The sequence below is a fragment of the Trachypithecus francoisi genome, unplaced genomic scaffold (assembly GCF_009764315.1).
Source record: "Trachypithecus francoisi isolate TF-2019V2 unplaced genomic scaffold, Tfra_2.0 Contig01579, whole genome shotgun sequence".
NCBI lineage: Eukaryota > Metazoa > Chordata > Mammalia > Primates > Cercopithecidae > Trachypithecus > Trachypithecus francoisi.
In genome coordinates, this window is record NW_022681442.1 from 8,506,421 (window position 1) to 8,526,897 (window position 20,477).

General features: G+C 39.6%; 2 protein-coding genes across 11 annotated transcripts in view; one reads left to right on the forward strand and one right to left on the reverse strand.

Annotated features, from left to right (window-relative positions):
* Positions 1 to 8,077, forward strand: part of IKZF5 (IKAROS family zinc finger 5) — a 21,408-nt gene extending 13,331 nt beyond the window's left edge. For 3 of the 9 annotated variants that reach the window (XM_033180114.1, XM_033180123.1, XM_033180133.1), the window contains 3 exons: positions 245 to 423; positions 2,710 to 2,892; positions 4,166 to 8,077. In XM_033180114.1, the coding sequence (XP_033036005.1) occupies positions 291 to 423; positions 2,710 to 2,892; positions 4,166 to 5,109 (1,260 nt within the window). In that variant the 5' untranslated portion in view covers positions 245 to 290 and the 3' untranslated portion in view covers positions 5,110 to 8,077. Of the gene's footprint in view, positions 1 to 244; positions 892 to 2,709; positions 2,893 to 4,165 lie in introns of those variants that run through there. The other 6 variants (XM_033180143.1, XM_033180147.1, XM_033180164.1 and 3 more) reach the window with 5 other exon arrangements.
* PSTK (phosphoseryl-tRNA kinase) lies at positions 3,195 to 18,662 on the reverse strand. 2 transcript variants are annotated; one of them, XM_033180191.1, is made up of 7 exons: positions 18,010 to 18,661; positions 15,622 to 15,913; positions 15,176 to 15,374; positions 12,497 to 12,572; positions 11,917 to 12,010; positions 8,477 to 8,710; positions 3,195 to 3,483 (listed from the first exon to the last, which is right to left on the reverse strand). In XM_033180191.1, the coding sequence occupies exons 1-6, from the start codon at positions 18,334 to 18,336 to the stop codon at positions 8,511 to 8,513; spliced, it is 1,188 nt and encodes a 395-aa protein (XP_033036082.1). In that variant the 5' UTR covers positions 18,337 to 18,661; the 3' UTR covers positions 3,195 to 3,483; positions 8,477 to 8,510. The 2 variants fall into 2 exon arrangements, 1 of the variants encoding a protein (XP_033036082.1); XR_004429912.1 differs by lacking the exon at positions 3,195 to 3,483 and adding an exon at positions 11,385 to 11,552 and having other exon boundaries at positions 8,494 to 8,710; positions 18,010 to 18,662.
* Positions 18,663 to 20,477: the final 1,815 nt, after the last annotated feature.

Here is a 20,477-nt window from a genome sequence, read left to right on the forward strand (position 1 = left end):
TGCCTTTGAAATTTCTTCCCATCCTCTATGACTAAGTTTGAATCCCTATTTATATTTAATTATTAAATATATTGATTTTTTTGCCATTTTGTGTATGTCATCTTTAGTTCACCAGGAAGATTATAAGATACTAAAAGGCAGGCACTGTGTTTTCTCTTGCTTTGTATAGTGTCTTGCACAAAATAGTCTTTGTCATTTGTTTACTATGTACTAGATCTCCCTAAATAGTGTAAAATTATTTCAGTTTTGTTTTCTAGGTATAACAGACTGTAAACGTTAAAAAAGCAAAGATGGGTGAAAAAAAACCAGAGCCTTTGGACTTCGTGAAAGATTTTCAGGAATACCTGACTCAGCAGACCCATCATGTGAACATGATTTCTGGATCAGTTAGTGGGGACAAAGAAGCAGAGGCTCTTCAGGGAGGTAGACTCATTTTAATACTACTAAATAAATCACTTTTTATACACTACTATGATTGTGTGTAGCTGTTACTGTGAAGGCCACTGTGCATTAATGTGAATCATTCTGTTTTTTTCTAGAAAGATACAGGGCATTTTTCCCCCTTTTTAAAACATATCAGACTTCTGCTGGAGAGTGCTTAACATGGTCTGGAGATGCATTATGGCCTTGTTGGAAGGTTAGGGGCTCCAAATACCCTTCCTGTCCTCCAGTTTTTATGAGCTAGCATTAGACACAAGGAACCCAAAGGGGACTGGAACATCAGCTTCACTATACAAACGATTAGGCCATCAGGAAATCTGGATTCGACCTGAGACCAAAATAGGGGTTTCAGTTTCTTCTCTTAAAATGAAGAAAGAGCTGACCATATTTACCTATCCAAGAAGAGAAACGAAAATAGAGAAAGTGGTAACCTCCTTGAGCTTGCTAGAGGTAAATTTTGTCTAATTTGCTTGCCACAAAAAACTGGAATTTATTCCTAACCTAGCTCGGAGATCAGCAAACTATAGCCTGTGGGCCCCGTCTGGACTGCTGTTTTTGTAAGGCCTGCAAGCTGAGAATGGTTTTTACATTTAAAGATGGTTTTTAAAGTGTCAAAAGAAGAATAATGTAATGATATATTAAAATTCTGTGAATTTCAAACTTGAGTACACATAAAATTTAATTGGAACACAGATATGCTCATTTGTTTATATATTTTCTATAGCTTTTTTTGTTTGTTTGTTGTGCTAAAACAGCAGAGTAGTTGTGTTAGAGACCATATGGCCCACAAAGCCTGAAATATTTACTATCTCATGCCTATAGAAAAAGTTTGCTGACTCCCTGACCTAGATAGTCTGGGTAGGGCCTTATAATCCAGGGACTGGCAGCAGGGACCAGGCATCACCTGGGAGCTTGTTAGAAATACAAAACACCAGACACCACCCCAGATCTACTGAATTATAATCTGTGTTTTCATAAGATCCCCCAAGTAATTCATATACACATTAAAATGTGATGGTGGCTGGCTTGGGAAAGCAGTGGGAGAGAGGGAGACACTGAGCCTTGTCCTCTAACGCAGTGTTGCCCTCTTGTATATCGGTCTTGTCTCAACCAGCAGAATCACTTCTCCTCGTGAGGAGTGAGGAACCCGTGAAGCAGGGGGCTTGAATTGTGCATGCCAGCACTGTTACCTCCTGAGATGGAGTAGACCTTTTCCTTTGAAGCTGTAGGAATGGAAATTTCCTTCCTAACACGCAGATTTCCAGACAGGATTCAAGAGACCAGGGTTGTAGTCCCAGCCATTTGCTGATTTTCCTGATTGTGAGCACCAGGTCTCTTCAGTTTCTTTCTACAAAAAAGTAGTCAGATGACCTTAAAAGCAAACAGCCAAACATCTTTTACTCTGAGATTCTTAAAACCCTAACTTTCAGAGGTATCAGGGACGATAGTTTCCTTTATGTGCTTAATTAGAATTTTAAGATCCTAAATGGAACGGAGATCTAGAACGCTCGTATAAACAGTGGGATGTGGTCAACTTATTCACTGCTTCAGACTAAAATAGAGTTAGGGTTTTGGAGATTCTTTGCCAGTTACAGTTGTAGAAATAGCCAGGGTGCTAAACGCCTATGTGTAACTGTGCCATCACTCTCCAGTGAATCTCTTTATTCCCCTTCCTCCTCACCTGTTCTCTTCTTCAAAAACATGTTAAGGACGAATACAATGTGTGTGTAAGTAATTTTGTTTTCTTTTTTTTGAGACAGAGTCTTGCTCTGTCGCCCAGGCTGGAGTACAGTGGTGAAATCTTGGTTCACTGCAACCTCTGCCTCCTGGATTCCAGTGATTCTCATGTCTCAGCCTCCTGAGTAGCTGGGACTGCAGGTGCGCACCGCTATGCCCAGCTAATTTTTTTTTTTTCTTTTAAGTAGAGACAGGGTTTTGCCATGTTGGCTAGGCTGGTCTGTAACTCCTGGCCTCAAGCTATCCCCCCACCTCTGCCTCCCAAAGTTCTGGGATTACAGGTATGAGCCACCGTACTGGCCTTGTGTAAATAATTTGAGATCCCCCAAAGGTTCTCAGAATATAATAACAGAATGTATTACTGTTTTTTTATAAAATTAGCCTCAGTTCAGAAAGTCTGTTATAAAATGGATTTAACTTTTGTGGGAAATGAACTGTCAATTTATAAGATTTTTCAACCACTTAAAACTGAAATCCTAAATTGAGTTGATTCTGAGATGCATAATTTCTTTTGCTGTACTTTGTTTATAGCTGGAACAGATGGTGATCAAAATGGACTTGATCACCCATCTGTTGAAGTTTCCCTGGATGAAAACTCAGGAATGTTAGTAGACGGGTTTGAAAGGACCTTTGATGGGAAGCTCAAGTGTCGGTACTGCAACTATGCCAGCAAAGGAACAGCCCGGCTTATTGAACACATCAGAATCCACACAGGTAATGGAAAGACAGCTGGAAAAAGCATTTCTGTGAGGGTAGGAGAGGGGCCAAGGGGGGCAGGTTGGTTTGTCATAGAAATAGTTTTAATATTCAAAAATGAAGGTTTATGTAAAGTTCGAATAAATGGGAAAGTTACTCCATTTTTACAAAGCAACAACATAACAACATACAAACAGGTCAGAAGTGAAGCCCTTTTTAGATCCTCTCCTTCCTTAGCCATGTTTCCCTCTTGATACAAATAATCTCTCAACGTCTGTCTGCCTCTCAGATTGGGAAGGAATAATGCTAAAGCACTGCGATGTGATAAAATGTTTTAATCTTTATCCTATTACATTTCAGTTGCCCAGTTGCCGAAAGGGGGAAAAGTTTCAGAAAGTATACAGTTGCAGATGGTACTGCTAATCCCAGATCTCACTTTAGCTGTCCCTTCTGAGAAACTTTCCCAACTACATCTGCCCCTGCCCAAGACCAGGTCAGACGTCCTTCCTGTGTGCTTCATGCATCCTGTGCTCATTCATCACATCATCGTGGCCTGAGAGCCTCTTGAGGACAGGGACTGTGACAGGACCATCTTTGTACCACCAGAGCCTAGGAGGGCATGTGACACATACTTATTAGATGAATGACTCTACATCTCATATTCCAAATGTTTATTTCACATAATTGGGCAGTCTTCAGTTAACAACATTAACTATAATTATTCCTTCTGGCAGCTGAAGAGTAGGAAGATGGAGGAGAAGCACTAGCAATTTTGAAGGGATGCTTTGCATAACTCAGACTAGCAAGCCCATTTCAATTCTGAGCTTTCTATTTCATATAAGGACTTTTAAAAAAGCTTTTTGTATATTTTTTCTGAGGAAAGGGTATGCATATGTGTGTATGTGTGTGACTGTGTTTGTATATAAATGTATACATGAACATATAACTCAGACATACTTTTGATAAACTCATTATGTAAGACTATTACTAGAAATATTTCAGTTGTGCTGTTTCTTCTCTCTAAATGCATTTGAAGCCATAACAGTTTTTATACTGTATTGACTAATATAACATCAATGCTTATCTCAAGTTGTTGCTGATGAGTTCTTAAGTTTTATTTCAGTTTGTGGGTTTATTTACAAATTTTAACAATCTCATATGCTATGCAAATATGACTTTCTGAAAGCATTTTTCTTTTTGATCAATTTCCAGTTGTCCAATGAATGGACAAGCAAACTTTCCGTAAATGAACTACTCTTGTAGTTTCTCCATCATTTTTCTTTTGAAACAGGTGAAAAACCTCATCGATGTCATCTTTGTCCATTTGCATCTGCTTATGAGCGTCATCTGGAAGCCCATATGCGTTCTCATACTGGAGAAAAACCATACAAATGCGAATTATGTTCCTTCCGCTGCAGTGATCGAAGTAACTTGTCCCATCATCGAAGGCGCAAGCATAAAATGGTACCAATTAAAGGTACTAGGTCTTCCTTAAGCAGCAAGAAAATGTGGGGGGTTTTACAGAAGAAAACAAGCAATCTAGGCTATAGCAGAAGAGCACTAATCAACTTAAGTCCACCTTCCATGGTGGTTCAGAAACCAGACTACCTTAACGATTTTACCCACGAAATCCCAAATATCCAGACTGACTCCTATGAAAGTATGGCAAAAACCACACCAACTGGTGGCCTTCCAAGGGACCCCCAGGAACTCATGGTTGACAACCCTTTGAATCAGCTCTCTACTCTAGCAGGGCAGTTGTCCAGTTTGCCACCTGAAAACCAAAACCCTGCGTCCCCTGATGTCGTTCCCTGCCCTGATGAAAAGCCTTTCATGATTCAGCAGCCCTCCACCCAAGCAGTCGTTTCTGCCGTATCAGCAAGTATTCCTCAGAGCTCCTCTCCCACAAGCCCAGAACCTCGGCCATCCCATAGTCAAAGGAACTATAGTCCAGTGGCAGGTCCAAGCAGTGAGCCAAGTGCCCACACGAGCACTCCCAGCATAGGAAACAGCCAGCCAAGCACCCCAGCCCCAGCCCTGCCGGTCCAGGACCCTCAGCTTCTGCACCACTGCCAGCACTGTGATATGTACTTTGCAGACAACATCCTTTACACTATTCATATGGGATGTCATGGGTATGAAAATCCTTTTCAGTGTAATATATGTGGATGCAAATGTAAAAACAAGTATGATTTTGCCTGTCATTTTGCAAGAGGGCAACATAACCAACATTGATTGAAAATAGTCATATTTTACTTAGTTTTGCTGTTTTGTGGTTTGGTTTTTTTGTTCTTTGTTTTGGTCATCCCTAATAAAGTGTCTGCTAATTCAAGGCTTATACATTATATTTATAGAATATAAATTTGACAGTGGAATAAAATTTTCCCTTTTTTTCATAAAAATCTGGTCAGGGTCATTTATATATTAGAACAGTTAGACACATTGGTGTCTCTTTTCCTTTCGACATTGGATAATTGGAGTGCAGTCATAATCTTACAAGATGTTCATTTGAATTTCTCACATTTGTGGTCCATAAAAACTTCAAAAGGCTTATCCATACTTTTGATGTTTCAGTATACATTGAACTGGATGTTATTTCTGCCATATTTCAAAATAGTAGAATAAATTACTTTCTTTAATGGAATTTATTACTAATTTCAGTGTTTAGTACAGAAATTGCCTTAAAAATTGCTATTTATTGAAATACCACTTAGTTCACATTTCTTAAGTTGAATTGGTAGTTTCATTTCAACTGATAATAGTAAAGCTATTTCAGTTTAGCAAATTTTTCTTTTTTCCACAAGGGGAAATGTAAAACAGTTAAGACTTGAAATTGAAAACTCTTTTAATATTTAAAATGACTTGTTTATTCAATGTCTAAACACGTCAGTTGTCCACTGGATTTTTATTTTCACAGGTAAATACACTAGAGTGCTAGATGCCTTTTTCCCCTCTCAGTTTGACTTTCATTTAAATCCTTCATTCTGATATCATTACTGTTAGGTGAGGTGGATAACTATGAGAATCTCTTATTCTTCCTATTCCGTTGATGACCAAAGAGGTAAAGTGACGTCCTCCTTAAAATTAAAATGCAGCCTCCAAACAAATTTCTCAAGATTCCTTTTCCTTCCTTCTATCCATTTATTGCCCATAATTTCCAAGAAAAGGTGGGTATAGAAACACATGAGAAAATGTGATAGTGAAGTCATATTTACAAAAATGAGAATATGTCCAAAATGGATTCTTGTCTCCTCTTCAGAATTAGCCGTTTAAAATATTTTCTGTGAATTCAAATTGTAATTCTTATTTGCAGTTTTACCAGACTTCATGTAGAGTGACGAAACTATGTAGAAACTAAATCATTGCTTTAGTGAGAAAGGATAAAAGAGTGTGGAAATGACTATAAAATGCATATAAATATGACATTTGTTTATAAAAATAAGACTTAATAAATATAGAGTAATTCATTTTGAATAGGAGGCTATTGTTTTTTATATTGTGTAATAACTCACATACTCTGAAGAGAGCTTGGTCAAACAATAAAATATACTGTTACTAACTTGGTTTCTTTTCTGTGTACTTTGCAAAAATTCTATTTTTAATTTTGTTCATATGTTGAATGTGCTTCTAATTGGCATCTTAAAGAGAATATTAAGCATCTATTAACCAAAAAAGACCTCTGATAGTAAATGAAAGGGAAATATTGGTAGTATGTACCCACAAAAACCCCAGGTGCCAAGTTAATGGATCCTCTGCCTTCCCTTTCAGATGCTAAAAACCACTGTAATGAGTTCTTGCAGTTTAGCATCTGATCTAAGCTACTGCATTGTTTAAAGAGCAGCATCAAGGACAGTTTCTCCAAACTGGAATCTTTGTCAAATCTTGTACTTTAAAATTCTACAATTCTGTTACATTGTTGCTTAAATCACTGCCTGCTCAGATCCCTTTTTACTGTGGTAGTTTCCAAGTGTATAACTTGGCTTTAGTATTTATCAGTTGCCAGAAAGAAACAGGTTGTCATTTGGAAGCTTTTGTGGTGATTTTTTCCCATTTTATTCCTCAGATAAAAGCAGTACCCCAAAATAGAAAATGAAAATTTTCATGAAACAAAGAGAAAGAACTCCCGTGTTAAAGCCAGCTTATTAACTCTATATTCTCAGTCAAATGCATTTTTTTCTAACAACTGAACATGGATGTTGTGAAGGTGCATTTTAATTTAAATATGGAAAAGATTTTTTTCATAATTACATACTAGAATGTAAAATTATAATTTTGCTATGACTTAAAGAGCACAGTTGATATCCCAAAGGTGTTAATGCTTAGAAGCTACAGTTATTCTAAATGCACTAAAATTTTTGAGGCAAATCTACCGTAGAGGCTTTTTGGTATTGTATTTTAAAAAATATTTAGATTTTATTTAAATTTCCTGTGAGGTAAATTCTGTATTTGGAAAGATGTTCATGTCTTCCCCTCTGTATTGAATGTTTCTCTCATTTTATTTTTAATCAAATATTTTATAGAAATGAGTTGCTGGGAAGTGTTTAACATGCACTATTTATAGTACTTTGCCGTTAAGAGGCAATGTTCTGAAACTAAATTTATTTTTGTTCAGTGAACATATGTTTAGATTTTTAAAGTTGGTAGATAATTTATCTCCACTAATATTTTTTTAAGAAACTGTGAAGAGATTAACTGGGAATAATTTTATTTCAGATTTTACTAGTGTAGTGTGTAGCTACAACTTCCTGAAATTCAAGTTAAGGCTAGACTTTCACTTTGAAAAAATTCCGCTGGGTGTTTCCAGGGCTATTTCATTTTAGAAATAAGTGTTTGCCATTCTTCTGCAAAAACTGAACAAGGGGAATACTACAAAAAATAACTCAGAGAGAAAATCCTCATTTCAAGTTCTACAAAATATTTATCAAATGAATGTTAATTTTTGTTAAAATTCCCTGCTAAAAACGTTTTCGTTAGTCTTAGAGGATACATGCTTTCTAGAACTTGTTTTTGTTAACATGTGCTTTGATGTAAAGAACATATTTTGTATGCAAAACATAACTTGCATTATGGTTGTAAAATACACTATATTGTTTAGGGATTCTGGAAAGCAGTTTAATGCGGAAATAACTATATCTAGTATGCAGTTCATATTGTGAATGAAGCTTTGCTTTTGTAATAAATAAAAAATAAGACTTTCTAATGACCTTGATTTTTCTTTTTTGGAAAATAAGATCAAATTAGTGTTTTAGTAATTTTCTGCTAGTAAAATGTTAAGTTAATGAAAGAAATAGATTTTATGGCTACACTGCTTTGAATTTCTAAAATACCTTACCTGAGAAGATTCATCACGAGCTAAAAACCAAAACAGCTCCATATACCTGCAACTTGTCCCCCTCCTAGTTTCTTCTCTTTATGCAAGATCCATTTAACTTGACTCCTGTCCCCCAAGCCCTACCCTAAGTGTTCTGGCACATGAGGAAGGCTGCCTCTGTGCTTAATTATCCACATCATGTTTGACAAGTGACTGACTCACTTTGGCATTACTAGACTAGAAAACATCGTAATACAACACTGTTGTTTCAACAAATTTGCAACAGCTTACCAAAATGAGACATCTGATTGGCAATTCAGAAATTTTAATGCTGCTTTGAAAAATACTTCTGTACAATATTATCTTTCTCATAATGAAAAAAAGAAATGACATCTGATATGTCAATGGTTTGCTGAAAGCACAGGTATTTTTTGTTGCCTTGTTTTAGGTCTTCCAAAAACTCTGCTTTGAGCTTGTTAAGTTCTTCTGCTAGAAGCTTCAAGTTGTGAGGAAGCACTTGTTCATCTAAAATAAAAAGATATTCTCAAATTACTTGTAAATTAAAGTAATCCGGGGTGTCTGATGACATTAGGAAATTAATTTGATTACTTTAAACAAACCAGTTAGATTCTACAAATAACTGCAATTGAGTTTGTGTAACATACAGAAAAAAGGTCACAATGTGATATTCAAAAATCATCTGAAACAAGTCAAAGAATTTAAATAACTTGTTAGGAAACATGTGAGCAGAAAAGACTAACTTGAAAGGGACTTTTTGTTGTTGTTGCCAAGAAAAATCAAGACAGCTGACTTACTACCTTACTAAATTAAGCAGAAAGGCAAAAAAGCAGAAATAGATGACAATTTAGTTTTGAACCTGATAAATATCTAGAACAGTAGTTGTCCAATATAACTTTCTGCAATGATGGGCCTGTTCTATATCTGCTTTATTCAATACAGCAGCCACTAGCCACACGTGGGTGGTGTTACTGAGAAGCTGAACTTTATTTTTTTGTTAGCTTTATTAGGACATAATTCACATACAGTTTACCCATTTAATCTGTGTAATACGGTGGTTTTTTTGTATATTTGCAGATATGTGCAACCATCACCAGTTAACTTTAGAACATTTTCATCATCTCAAAAACCCATATCCTGGTGGCTCAAGCCTGTAATCCCAGCACTGTGGGAGGCCAAGGCAGGCAGATCACCTGAGGTCAGGCATTCGAGACCAGACTGGCCAACATGGCAAAACCCCACCTCTATTAAAAATACAAAAATGAGTGGGGCATGGTGGCACATGCCTGTAATCCCAGCTACTCAGGAGGCTGAGGCAGGAGACTACTTGAACCCAGGAGGTGGAGGTTGCAGTGAGCCGAGATCATGCCATTGTACAACAGAGCAAGACTCCATCTCAAAAACAAAGCAAAACAAAACCCCATATCCTTTAGCTATCATACTCCTTACCACCTTCCCTTCTGCCCACCCCCCAATCTCTAAGGAGCCACACAACCACTGTCTATCTCAAGATTTCCCTGCTCAGGACATTTCATTTGACTGGAAATAGACATACACTTGGTCTTTGGGACTGACTTCTTGCACTTTGCATCATGTTTGCAAGGTTATTCCACGTTGTATAGCATCTATCAGCATTTCATTCCTTTTTACGGTTGAATAATATTTTGGTGTGGATACACCAAATTCTGTTTGTCAGCTGACACGTGGGTTATTTTCATATTTTGGCTATTATGAATAATGTTGCCATAAACATATGTGTACAAGTTTTTATGTGAACATGTTTTCATCTCTCTTGGGTATACACCTGAGAATGGAATTGCTGGCTTGCGTGCTAACGGAATGTTTGAGGGACTGCTAGCTGTTTTCCAAAGCGGCTGTACCGTGTGACATTCCTAACATATTTCTACACATTCTCAACAACACTTGGGTGTTTTAATTCTAGACCTCCTGGTGGGTGTGAAGTGCTATCTGAGGGTTTTGATTTGTATTTCCCCGATGACTCATCATGTTGAGCATGCTTTCCTGTGGTTATTGGCCATTTGTATATCTTCCTTGGAAAAATGTCAACTCAGATCCTTTGCCCTTTTAAAAATTGGGTTGTGTTTATTATTGAGTGGTAAGAGTTCTTTATATATTTTGGGTACAAATCCCTTATGAGATATATTATCTGCAAATACTTTTTCCCATCTATGGCTTGTCTTTTCACTTTCCTGATGGTAGAGGAACTGAATTTTTAACTAAGCACAGATTAAAAACTACTACCTTCCCTCACCAAAAAAAAAAAAAAAATACACACACACATACACATATATGGCTCTATATCTGTATGTTTTTAAATGGGTGTGATATGAGTGATTTGGGCATAACCGTACCTCCCACAACCCCCGAGGACCTTGCTTCATTTTATAGACAGAAAAGAAGAAAAGCAAATGGTTGAGTGAGAAGTCCTGGAACTTTTTTTGTTTTAATTATGATGCCATTTCTGTTCTGGTCCTCTGTTTCTCAAACTTTGCATTGTAACCCATTAGTAAGTGGCAATCGGTATTTTTCTAAAATGAAATCAAGTAGAACACAGAGTTCATTAAACACGTGAATGTGTTTTGTGAAACTTGTTTCCACACATGAGGTTCATGTACTCGGTTATACCCTGGGTTACAATATAAAATCAACTTATAGATCATAGTTTTATACAAGTTCGAAAACAGTATGGCTGGTATATTGTTTCCTTTTCCAATGTTCTAAGCTTTTGTAAAGGTAATAAATGATGGTGATGCGGGGGAGCAGAATGGGAAGCACAGACTGGAACTGGATGTAATTCTGGACCCCAGGTTACCCAAATATTTAGTAGCTGTTCAGCCTTGGACAAGTTACTTGTTCCTCTATGAACCTCCATTTCCCCATTTGTAAAATTATACCTACCTTATAGGACTGTGAAGATTAGAAACAGTATTTGTAAAGCACTTAATATACAGAAAGGTGCTCAAAAAATGTTCGTTGCTGGTTTTAAAGGTACAATTTTAAATATAGCCATACAGTATTCAAGACCTAATGGAATTGTGTAAAACTCTAGTTACCACATATTTCATCTATTATATAAATTCTGGTTTATAATACATTGACTTTATTCAAATTCCATGCTGATCTTACACCCAGCCTCTGACTACCTCTCCCACTTTCTTACCTCACCCCATGCTCAATGGCCTCTTCTCTATTCCACAACACTCCAACCAACCTCTGGGCTTCTGCACTTGATGTGTTCATTGCCTAGAATGATCCTCCAGATATCTGCATGGTTCGCTCTTTCCCATCTTTGCTTAAATGTCATCTCTGAGAAGCCTTCCTGATTACCCTTTTAAAAATAAATCCTCCCATCACTACACTGCCTTACCCTACATTTTCTTCAGAGCATGGGCGAACACTCATGTAATTATGTTTTGTCTGTCTCCTCATTAGAATGTTCTGCTCCCTGCCGATTGTCCAGCATCTACAGTAAGGCCTAGGACAATAAGGCGACTCAGTAAAAATTTGTTAGATGGATGAACACTCAGTTCCAGAATCAGAATTTTTAGTTATATTTAGTCAAATTGCATAATTAAATTGAAAACATGATGTGAATATTTATGACTGAAAACTAATAAACTGTGTGTCAGGAATACAAGTAGCAGTAGAAAGTCACAATCACACCAACTCAACACATAACTGACACATCATACCTTTTGCTCCCTTCATTGTCTGAGATACAATCCTTCGGAGTGTCTGATCAGCTTTATGAAGAACGTTAGTTGAACAAATAATTCTATCTGTCTCCTATGTAATACAGACATTGTTATTAGAAGTCACATAGTTTTATAAAATAAATGGCTAAAGCATAGGTCACATGTATTTGAAGGGACTAAAAGAAAAGTTTAACTGGCTTTTCTGTTATTCTTCCCTACAAGAGTCCAACCAAATCAGATCCAGTGGTTAACTGGGTTCCAGCTAGGGCAGTGATATGCTGGTGAATGTCTAATAACTGACTGTCCCAGAAAAAAACCCCAGACCTATCTGTAGTGTTTGCCAATTTCTGTGGTGTAAACATTCCTACCAACAAAACATCAACAGGCTCCAACACTTTTGAAAGTTTTCAATCGGCTTTGGCCAGCCGGCATGAGCTGCCAACAGTGAGTGCTGGTGAGAGGCCAAGCCAGTGACAACGCATCTCTCATTTCGCTCACATTTTATATTCAGCTCAAAAGATCTTCCTACAAAAAGTTGTTCCTTCTCATTTACATTAAATCTACGCTGGAAGTTTACCTTTTGTTCCATATCGTCCTCAGCATATTTTACTGGATTTTCCAAAGCAGTGAGCAATAAATCAGTCACCTCCAGGCTACAGAGAAAATGGGATAAAATACAATAGATCCGTATATCCAACATCTGACTTTCAAAGAACTTGTATTTATGAATATTAAACTGAATTCTAGAGGAATGAAACTGCTATAACCCAAGATCCTTAACAAAAGGAAAAAAACTAAATGATTTAGAAGCTAGCTTCTATGTAGAAAATCCAAATGCAGTAGCTCAAAACAAATGATAAGCTAAGGACCCCTCATTAAAAAATACCAATTTCCTAAGACTCATGTCAATAAGCTTTGAAAAGTCATTCTCCCTTCCCCTCTTACGGCTGAACTGGGGGCCACAAGAGCTCCATTTTATTCCCTACGGAAAGATGCTTGGTCTTTACTTTCTGGCTCCCGCTTATTTACTGGATATGGATGAACAAAGTTTCTCACTGAGCAAAGTCCATGAAGGTTTCAGGCAGAATTCATTCACTGATTTAACAAATATTTATTGAACGTCTTATATGAAAAATACTGTGCAACCACGTGCTGAGCTGGGGGCGTAGCAAGATCCTTGCCTTTGCCGAGGCTGATAATGTAATAGAGATATAAAGCAAAAAATAATTTCAGATGGTGGTAAGTAGATAAGTGAGCAAAGAATGAACAAAGTGACAATGATAAGAGTGACAGGGCAGCCCAACTAATGTCCTTTGCTTTAGTTAGGATGGTCAGTGAAGGCAGCCAAGTATCAATATGTGGGAAGGGCAGGGGGGCAGCAAATACAAGGGCCCAAGGGCAAGAACCAGCTCCTTGTGTTCATGCAGTAGAGAAAGGCTGAAAAGAAGCAAGGAGGGAGAGTGGCAGAATATGAAGTTGGAGAATTCATCTGGGTTAGAACATATAAGTTAGGGTAAGGAGTTTAAATTTTACTCAGATTATGGGAGTGGCACTAAAGAGTTTTAAGCGAGTGAGCTCATCAAGTTAAAGCTCAGCCTCAAGATGATCTTCCTCACACTGAAAAGAGCCCAGGTTCTGGAGTGAGTGAGATCCCACTGGGTCCAAATCTTGGCTCTGCCACTTCCTACCTGGGTATATTACTTTACTTACCTGGGCCCCAGTTATCCCGTCTATAATATGGGGATGATAGTTTCTACCCTTAAAGGGTAGAAAACTACCCTTTCTTCCCATCAGGTGGATGGTCTCAGGAGGCAGTGCCCGTGGCCTCTGGCCATTCCTCTGTACACAGGTCTCAAGAGGACAATCTAAAAACAGCTGGTTGTGAGGACTGAATGAGACCATATATATAAAGTGTTCAGAACTAGGAGAGAATTTGAGTTTCAGTGTCTATTTAGCCAGTGATCACTAGCTAATTTTCATATCCATGCCCTTTTGTTCTATTTAGTCTGTTTGTTTAGAGACAGGGTTTCACTGTCACCCAGGCTGGAATGCAGTGGTGTTATCATAGCTCACTGCAACCTCAAACTCTTGGGTTCAAGTGATCCTCCCTTCTTGGCCTCCCAAGTGCTGGGATCACAGGTGTGAGCCACTTGTTTATAGTCTTAAAAGAGGTAGAGCATAGCAAATATATTTTTAAGGGAACTATAACCTTAAGAGAAGATTCCTAAAAAGAACTGCAAAAGGAATTATAGACACTGTTCCCAATATAACCCAAAATTTAAGAAAATATTAGCCACGGGTGGTAGCTCATGCATGTAATCCCAGCAATTTGGGAGGCCAAGTCGGAAGAACTGCTTGAGGCCACGAGTTTCAGACCAGCCTGGGCAACATAGTGAGACCCCGTTACTACAATAAATTAAAAAATTAGCTGGGCTTGGCAGTGTGGGCCTGTAGTTCCAGTTACTTAGGAGACTGAGACAGGAGAAGTGCTTGAGCCCAGGAGGTCAAGGCTGCAGTGAGCTGATACCAGTCCCTCGTGGACAATATGTAGGAACTAAGGGAATGTGGGCAATATACCTCTAGAACTGCACAGTCCAATACAATAGCCACTGGCCACATGAGGCTATTTAAGTTTAAATTAATAAGTTAAACACAAAATTCAGGTCATCAGTGACACTAGCTACTTTTAAGGGCTCAACAGTCAAATGTGGCTAGCAGCTACCATATTAGTGCAAATACAGAACATTTCCATCGCCAGCAAAGTTTCTGCTAGAAATATGCTGCTCAAGAACTCTCACGACATACATAATGAATGAAATGCATTAGACAGCACAGCCTATAAGCCTCACATACAAAAGCAATGTAACGATGGTGAGCTCTAAGGCAAACAGGACCCAATACCAATTGTACTCTTTCACAGATTTCTTTCTATAAGAAAACTACCACGCGACCTATTTAGATTATGTATTTTAGCAAGAGAATCAGATGTGTTCTCTGAATTTCCTGCTCCAACTACTGAAAGACAGTATAATCCTAACAGTTATGAGCAGACATTTGCAAATAAACTTGGGTTCAAATCTCAGCTGTCATTTACAAGCTCAGTGATTCTGGACAAACTAAATTTTCCCATTACACTTTTGGCTTCCGCACAAGGGGGAAATAATGTCTCTCCAATGCCTGTGTGAGGACTAACTAAGCCTGACCATGAACCTGGCACAGGGGAGCATCCAGGGAGGGATGACTTTGAGTGGAATACCTGGCCTCCGAAGCACATGATGGACTCGGAATCGTGAGGCTGTTGTGTTCCCAAGCATTTTTCTCAGGGTTGGGCTTTTCTAGCTTTCTTCCCATCAGGTGGATGGTCTCAGGAGGCAGTGCCCGTGGCCTCTGGCCATTCCTCTGTAAACAGGTCTCAAGAGGACAATCTAAAAACAGCTGGCAAAAGCCCAGTGAATCTGAAAACAGTTTAAAATGACAGAATTACTGGTATACTACTTTTCCACAATATGAAATAAACATATATTAGACAAATTATGACAATTATAGTAGGAAAAACTCCATTTGCAATACTGAACATCTAGCTTTTAAAATTAAGTCAATCTACATAACCTCCTAATCAAGTTAAATTCTCATTGAAGACAATAGTGTTTTTGATATGTGAATAAGAATCTCCATGTGTAAGAAACAAAAAGTTTTAATTACATTTCCGAGCCAGCTGGTAGACTTCATATCTCATACTCTGATAGTAAAAATTGTCATCCAAAACCAAAAACAAAGGTCTAGAAACAGCAGTTTTTGTTAAGAGGTAGCAAGACTGGGCCTCATATGCTGCAGAAAATATCAGATCTTGATCCTTTAGGCAGGTTATAAAATCTTCCCACATGGCTTCAGTCCTGCTGGGTGGGACAGACATCTGACACCCATTAATGACAGCCATTAAGAAGTATTCCAGGTACTTCAACAGTTCCTGTCGAAGCAATTTCCATTGGGATGGCTACAAGAGACCAAAGAATTGCAATTCATATTAGGCCACTAGGGTGGTTGGTCATCTGGCCTCACTGCCACCCTGCCCCATATGAAAATTTCACCTCACAATATGGAACCATCTGTCTTTCTCTAACACGCCTGGTTTCTCATGACTTTCTCATGACCATTCCTACTGCCTGGAAAACTAATGATACTAGCTAGTGCTCTGTAAAGTTTTCTCAGACTCAACCATGCAGAAGGCAGCTCAGCCTCTCCCTTGCCCATCATGACTCCCCATTCTATACATATATCTCCACTCTGGCAGTGCTTACACAGTTTAAGCATTTGTTTATGCTTCTCTCTCTGCCAGATCACTGTCCATTGTATACTCAGCCTCCAGCAGAGGGTCTGGCACCTAATAGGTGCTCCAGAAATGTATATTAAATGGATGACTGACTGAATGAGTGAATAAATAATTTACTTATCATCCAAGAGAAAGGTGGAGTCAAAATCGGCATCCTACCAAAATAGTCTGGCTCAGATATAATAATGCAGGTTTTCCCTTGAAATGAGAAAGGCAGTAGACAGCAAAAAGATCAGGTGAAAAGTCCTTGGGTCAAGAAGAAAAGACCTCAGGCTAACAAGTTGATATGGGATGGGGAAAGATGGAGGAAACAGACTGAGGGAAATAAACAGCTTGAGAATACAAGTAATCTTGTGCTGGTCAAGGGCTGTGGAGAATCCTGACATAGGTAAGAAATCTAAGCTGGAGGGAAAACGGGAGGACAGGAGAGTGAGAACTCTCACTTGCCTGCCCATTCCTTACCACCACTGAGATTACACTACATACAACAAACCCATCAGCTAAACTCACTAAATTGGAAACACATATCACTTCCTAAGAGGTGAGCAGATGAGTCCCAGTTTTTGTCCATAGGAAAAGCGTGGAAAAAACAACATAACACAAGTGAAGGGAAAGCCAGCAAATACAACAATCCCTATCGACAACTTTCAGCTGTCTCCCAAGTGGTGAAAATACTATCATCCAAGTCAATCCTGTGCTATCCCGACACTGTACTTACTTCGCAATTAACCAAGAATGAGAAAGTAGATACACTTTGCTGGAGAGCCCATGCACCAAATGTACTGTATTTATATATACTTAAAGAGTGGAGTCACATAACGTTTGCATTTGATTTCTGTAAATTCATCTACATTAGGCATTAAACAACAAAATAATAATGCTAAAATTTCAGAATATTTCAAAGAGTATTTACTCAAGAGTGAGCATGAGATGAGAGAAATGAATGTAATCTACTCTTCCCCCACTGGTCTCAGTTTCCACATGCTTCTCCAAGAGGATGTATCTCACTGTGCTGTGAGACGAGGGGGGCTTAAAGAGATGTACTTGGAATATACAACTTGTTCCGTAAATACAAACCCATTACTTCCTCTGGTGGTCAACTAAGAAACAGCCATCTTTCCCAAAGCTGGCAGAGGCAGATTGACTTTGAGATGAACAAAGATTAAGCTTCATAGGTCTGATAATGCATTTGTACAGCCTCTTTCTATCGTTCTGAGGGACCCTAGCAATTCTGTTACTTATAATTTGTATTCTTTTTCTTAAAGAGGATTCCTCAAATTACAAAACCTGAGCCCACTCGTAGCTAGACGTTTAGAGCTTCTTTCCCTCTCCTAAGGAGAAACTTCCTAAGGAAGTTTCAAGAGTGCATCTGACTACAGGGGCTGTCCACCTTGCACGCTGACTTGAGAACCTGACCCTGTCTTAAGACTCAACTGTATAGAATATACAATATATACATGCATCAAAAATACAGATAAGCCTCTAAAATGCATCGCTCTAACCGTTGGCTTTGTAACTACTTTATGACACATTTCTACAGCCAACTCATTCATCCTCTGCAGTAACTATGTTAACCCAGCTCCACTTTTCTCGAACTTCACCTCCCACACCAAGCACGGTCTAGCGTGCAGTTGGCGCTCATGGCAAATCACCCAGCACCGAGTGGACTCGAGTGGCCCGGCCCCGCCCCACCCCGTCCCGTCCCGTCCCGCCCCGTCCCGTCCCGCGCCGAGGCCCAGGCCCCGCCCCTCCGTGCTGACCGCCGGTCGCGCTCTTGCCCCGGCCAGAAACGCGTCGGGCATGACATCATCATACGCGACGACACCAACGGCCCAACCCTGTTTCTGCCGCAGCCGGTGGGCGAGGGCGCGCGCGAAAGTCGATTTTCCTGCCGCGGGGAGGCCGCAGAGGACGCAGAGGACTCGTTTCCGCGGCCCGTCGCTGCCGGTTCCTCTGGTGTTCTCGGCGGTCTTCATGCTGCCCAGGGAGACCGGAGGAGGCTGGGAGAGTCGTCTCCGGGCCACCGTCTGTCCAGCGCGCACGCGCAGCCTCTCCGCCGCCTGTCGGCGCAGTAAAGGAACTGGCATGGCTGGGTTTCCGTGCGGCCCCAGAGGCACCTGCTCCACTGGCGCCCTGCTGCTCCCGAGGACACTGCGTTCCTAGCTCCTGGACATTCCCAAGGAGTCCCAGAGTTAGGATTAATCTTCAGATAGAATCACCCTCCCTGTCGAAAGTTGCCAGCCAGCAGGATTGGCGCCTCAGTTTTATTAGGATGAGGTCTTTCTGCTCAGGAAAATCCCAAAAGAGACGTTGAACCTCCAGCAATCTTTAGAAAATAAGTTGCTGGAAATCAAACAATAGGAGGCGAGGCTGACAGTCCGACCACCGCACTCCTTTGCGGTTCCCAGATGTGAACAGTGCAAGGGCAAAGTAAACATTCGTTATTGTGCCCTCACGCCACTAGTGGGCAGCAAGCGTGAAGAAATATGGTCAGGAAAGGCATCCATAGACCTCAATTCCAGTGCATGCAGGCAGAGAACAATAGGTGTTTGTGTTAAAAAGTAATACTAAGCTATGGAGAAGTATAAAACAAGTTTTTTTGTTTGGGGGTGTGTTGTAGAAAAATTGAATTCAGATAATAGTTTTTTGTTTTTTGAGACAGGGTCTCACTCTCTCGCCCAGACTGGAGTGCAGTGGCCCCATCTCAGCTCACGGCAACCTCAGCCTCTTAGGCTCAAGGGATTCTCCTGCCTCAGCCTCCGAGTAGCTGGGATTACAGGCGCATGCCACTACAGCCCAACTAATTTTTGTATTTTCAGTAAGAACAGGGTTTCATCATGTTGGCCAGGCTGGTCTCGAGCTCCTGACCTCAAATGATCCACCGGCCTCGGCTTCCCAAAGTTCTGGTATTACAGGCGTGAGCCACCGCGCCCGGCCCAGATTCTAGTTTTAACCTTATGTTTTAGGGGATAATTCCTTCTTATCTGTAAAGGGTATGTTCAAAATGTGAAGACGTGAGGACAGAATCAGTGTATACTGGGTCAAAATATGACCAGTAACCTCCGTAACCTGCTAAAGCTGATATAATTTGTGATTATAAAGCACATACAAATAATCTTTTTCTTTTTGGATTGAAAGAGCAATGAGTTAAACTCTTCATGACATTTTATCATTATAAAGGTCCAGTATAAGGTCCCTCTCCTTAATTTGCCCCTCCCCTACTTTTTTAAGAGACAGGGTTTTGCTTTGTCACCCAAGCTGCACTGGAACTATAGCTCACTGTAACCTCGAATTTCCAGGCTCAAGCAATCCTCCTACCTCAGCCTCCTGAGTAGCTGGGACTATAGGCATGTGCCACTGAGCCTGGCTCCACTGTCTTTTATCTCCCACCCTCCACATCCACACCCATTTAACCCCTGCAGGCAACCGTGTTCTTTTGTTTTTTCTTTTTATCATAGTTATTTTTGTTTTGGTTATGTATTTTTTTTTAAATAGGCTTAATTTTTTAGAGCAGTTTTAGGTTCACAGCGAAACTGAGCAGAAAGTATAGTTCTCATATACTCCTTCCCCTCCTCATTCATAACCTCCCCCACTATCAACATCCTTCACCAGAGTGATACATTTGTTACAATCAATAATCAATGCACCTACATTGACACACCATTATGACCTAAAGGCCATAGTTTACTATTGGTATACAATAGTTTACTATTGGTATTGGGGTTTACTCTTGGTGTACATTCTGTAGGTTTTGGCTATGTATAATGACACGTATCCATCATTACGGAATAGTTTCACAGCCCTAAACATCCTCTGTGCTCCGCCTGTTCATTCTCCCTCTCCTCTAACCTGACACCATTGATTTTTTGTGTGTGTCTCTATAGTTTTGCCTTGTCTGGAATAATATACAATTATATAATTGTAATCACACAGTCTTTTTAATTTGCTTCTTTCACTTAGTAATACGCATTTAAGGCTCCTCTGTCCTTTTATGGCTTGACAGTGCATTTCTTTTTAGCCATAAATAGTATTCCAGTGTCTGGAGGTACCAGAGTTTAGTTTTCCACTCGCCTACTGAAGGAAATCTTGGTTGCTTCCAAGATTTGGCAATTATGAATAAAGCTGCTATAAACATTCATGTGCAGGTTTTTGTGTGGACGTAAGTTTTCAACTCATTTGGGCAAATATCATACCAAGGAGTGTGATTGCTATATCATACAGTAGGAGT

What these genes read in the sequence shown, in the direction of transcription:
- PSTK (XM_033180191.1), bottom strand. Translation starts at nt 18,336, where the DNA reads ATGCCAGTTCCTTTACTGCGCCGACAGGCGGCGGAGAGGCTGCGCGTG. An exon ending in TCATGTGCTTCGGAGGCCAG is followed by an intron (nt 12,573 to 15,175) that starts GTATTCCACTCA and finishes TTTTCTCTGTAG; the next exon opens with CCTGGAGGTGACTGATTTAT. An exon ending in AGGACGATATGGAACAAAAG is followed by an intron (nt 12,011 to 12,496) that starts GTAAACTTCCAG and finishes TGTATTACATAG; the next exon opens with GAGACAGATAGAATTATTTG.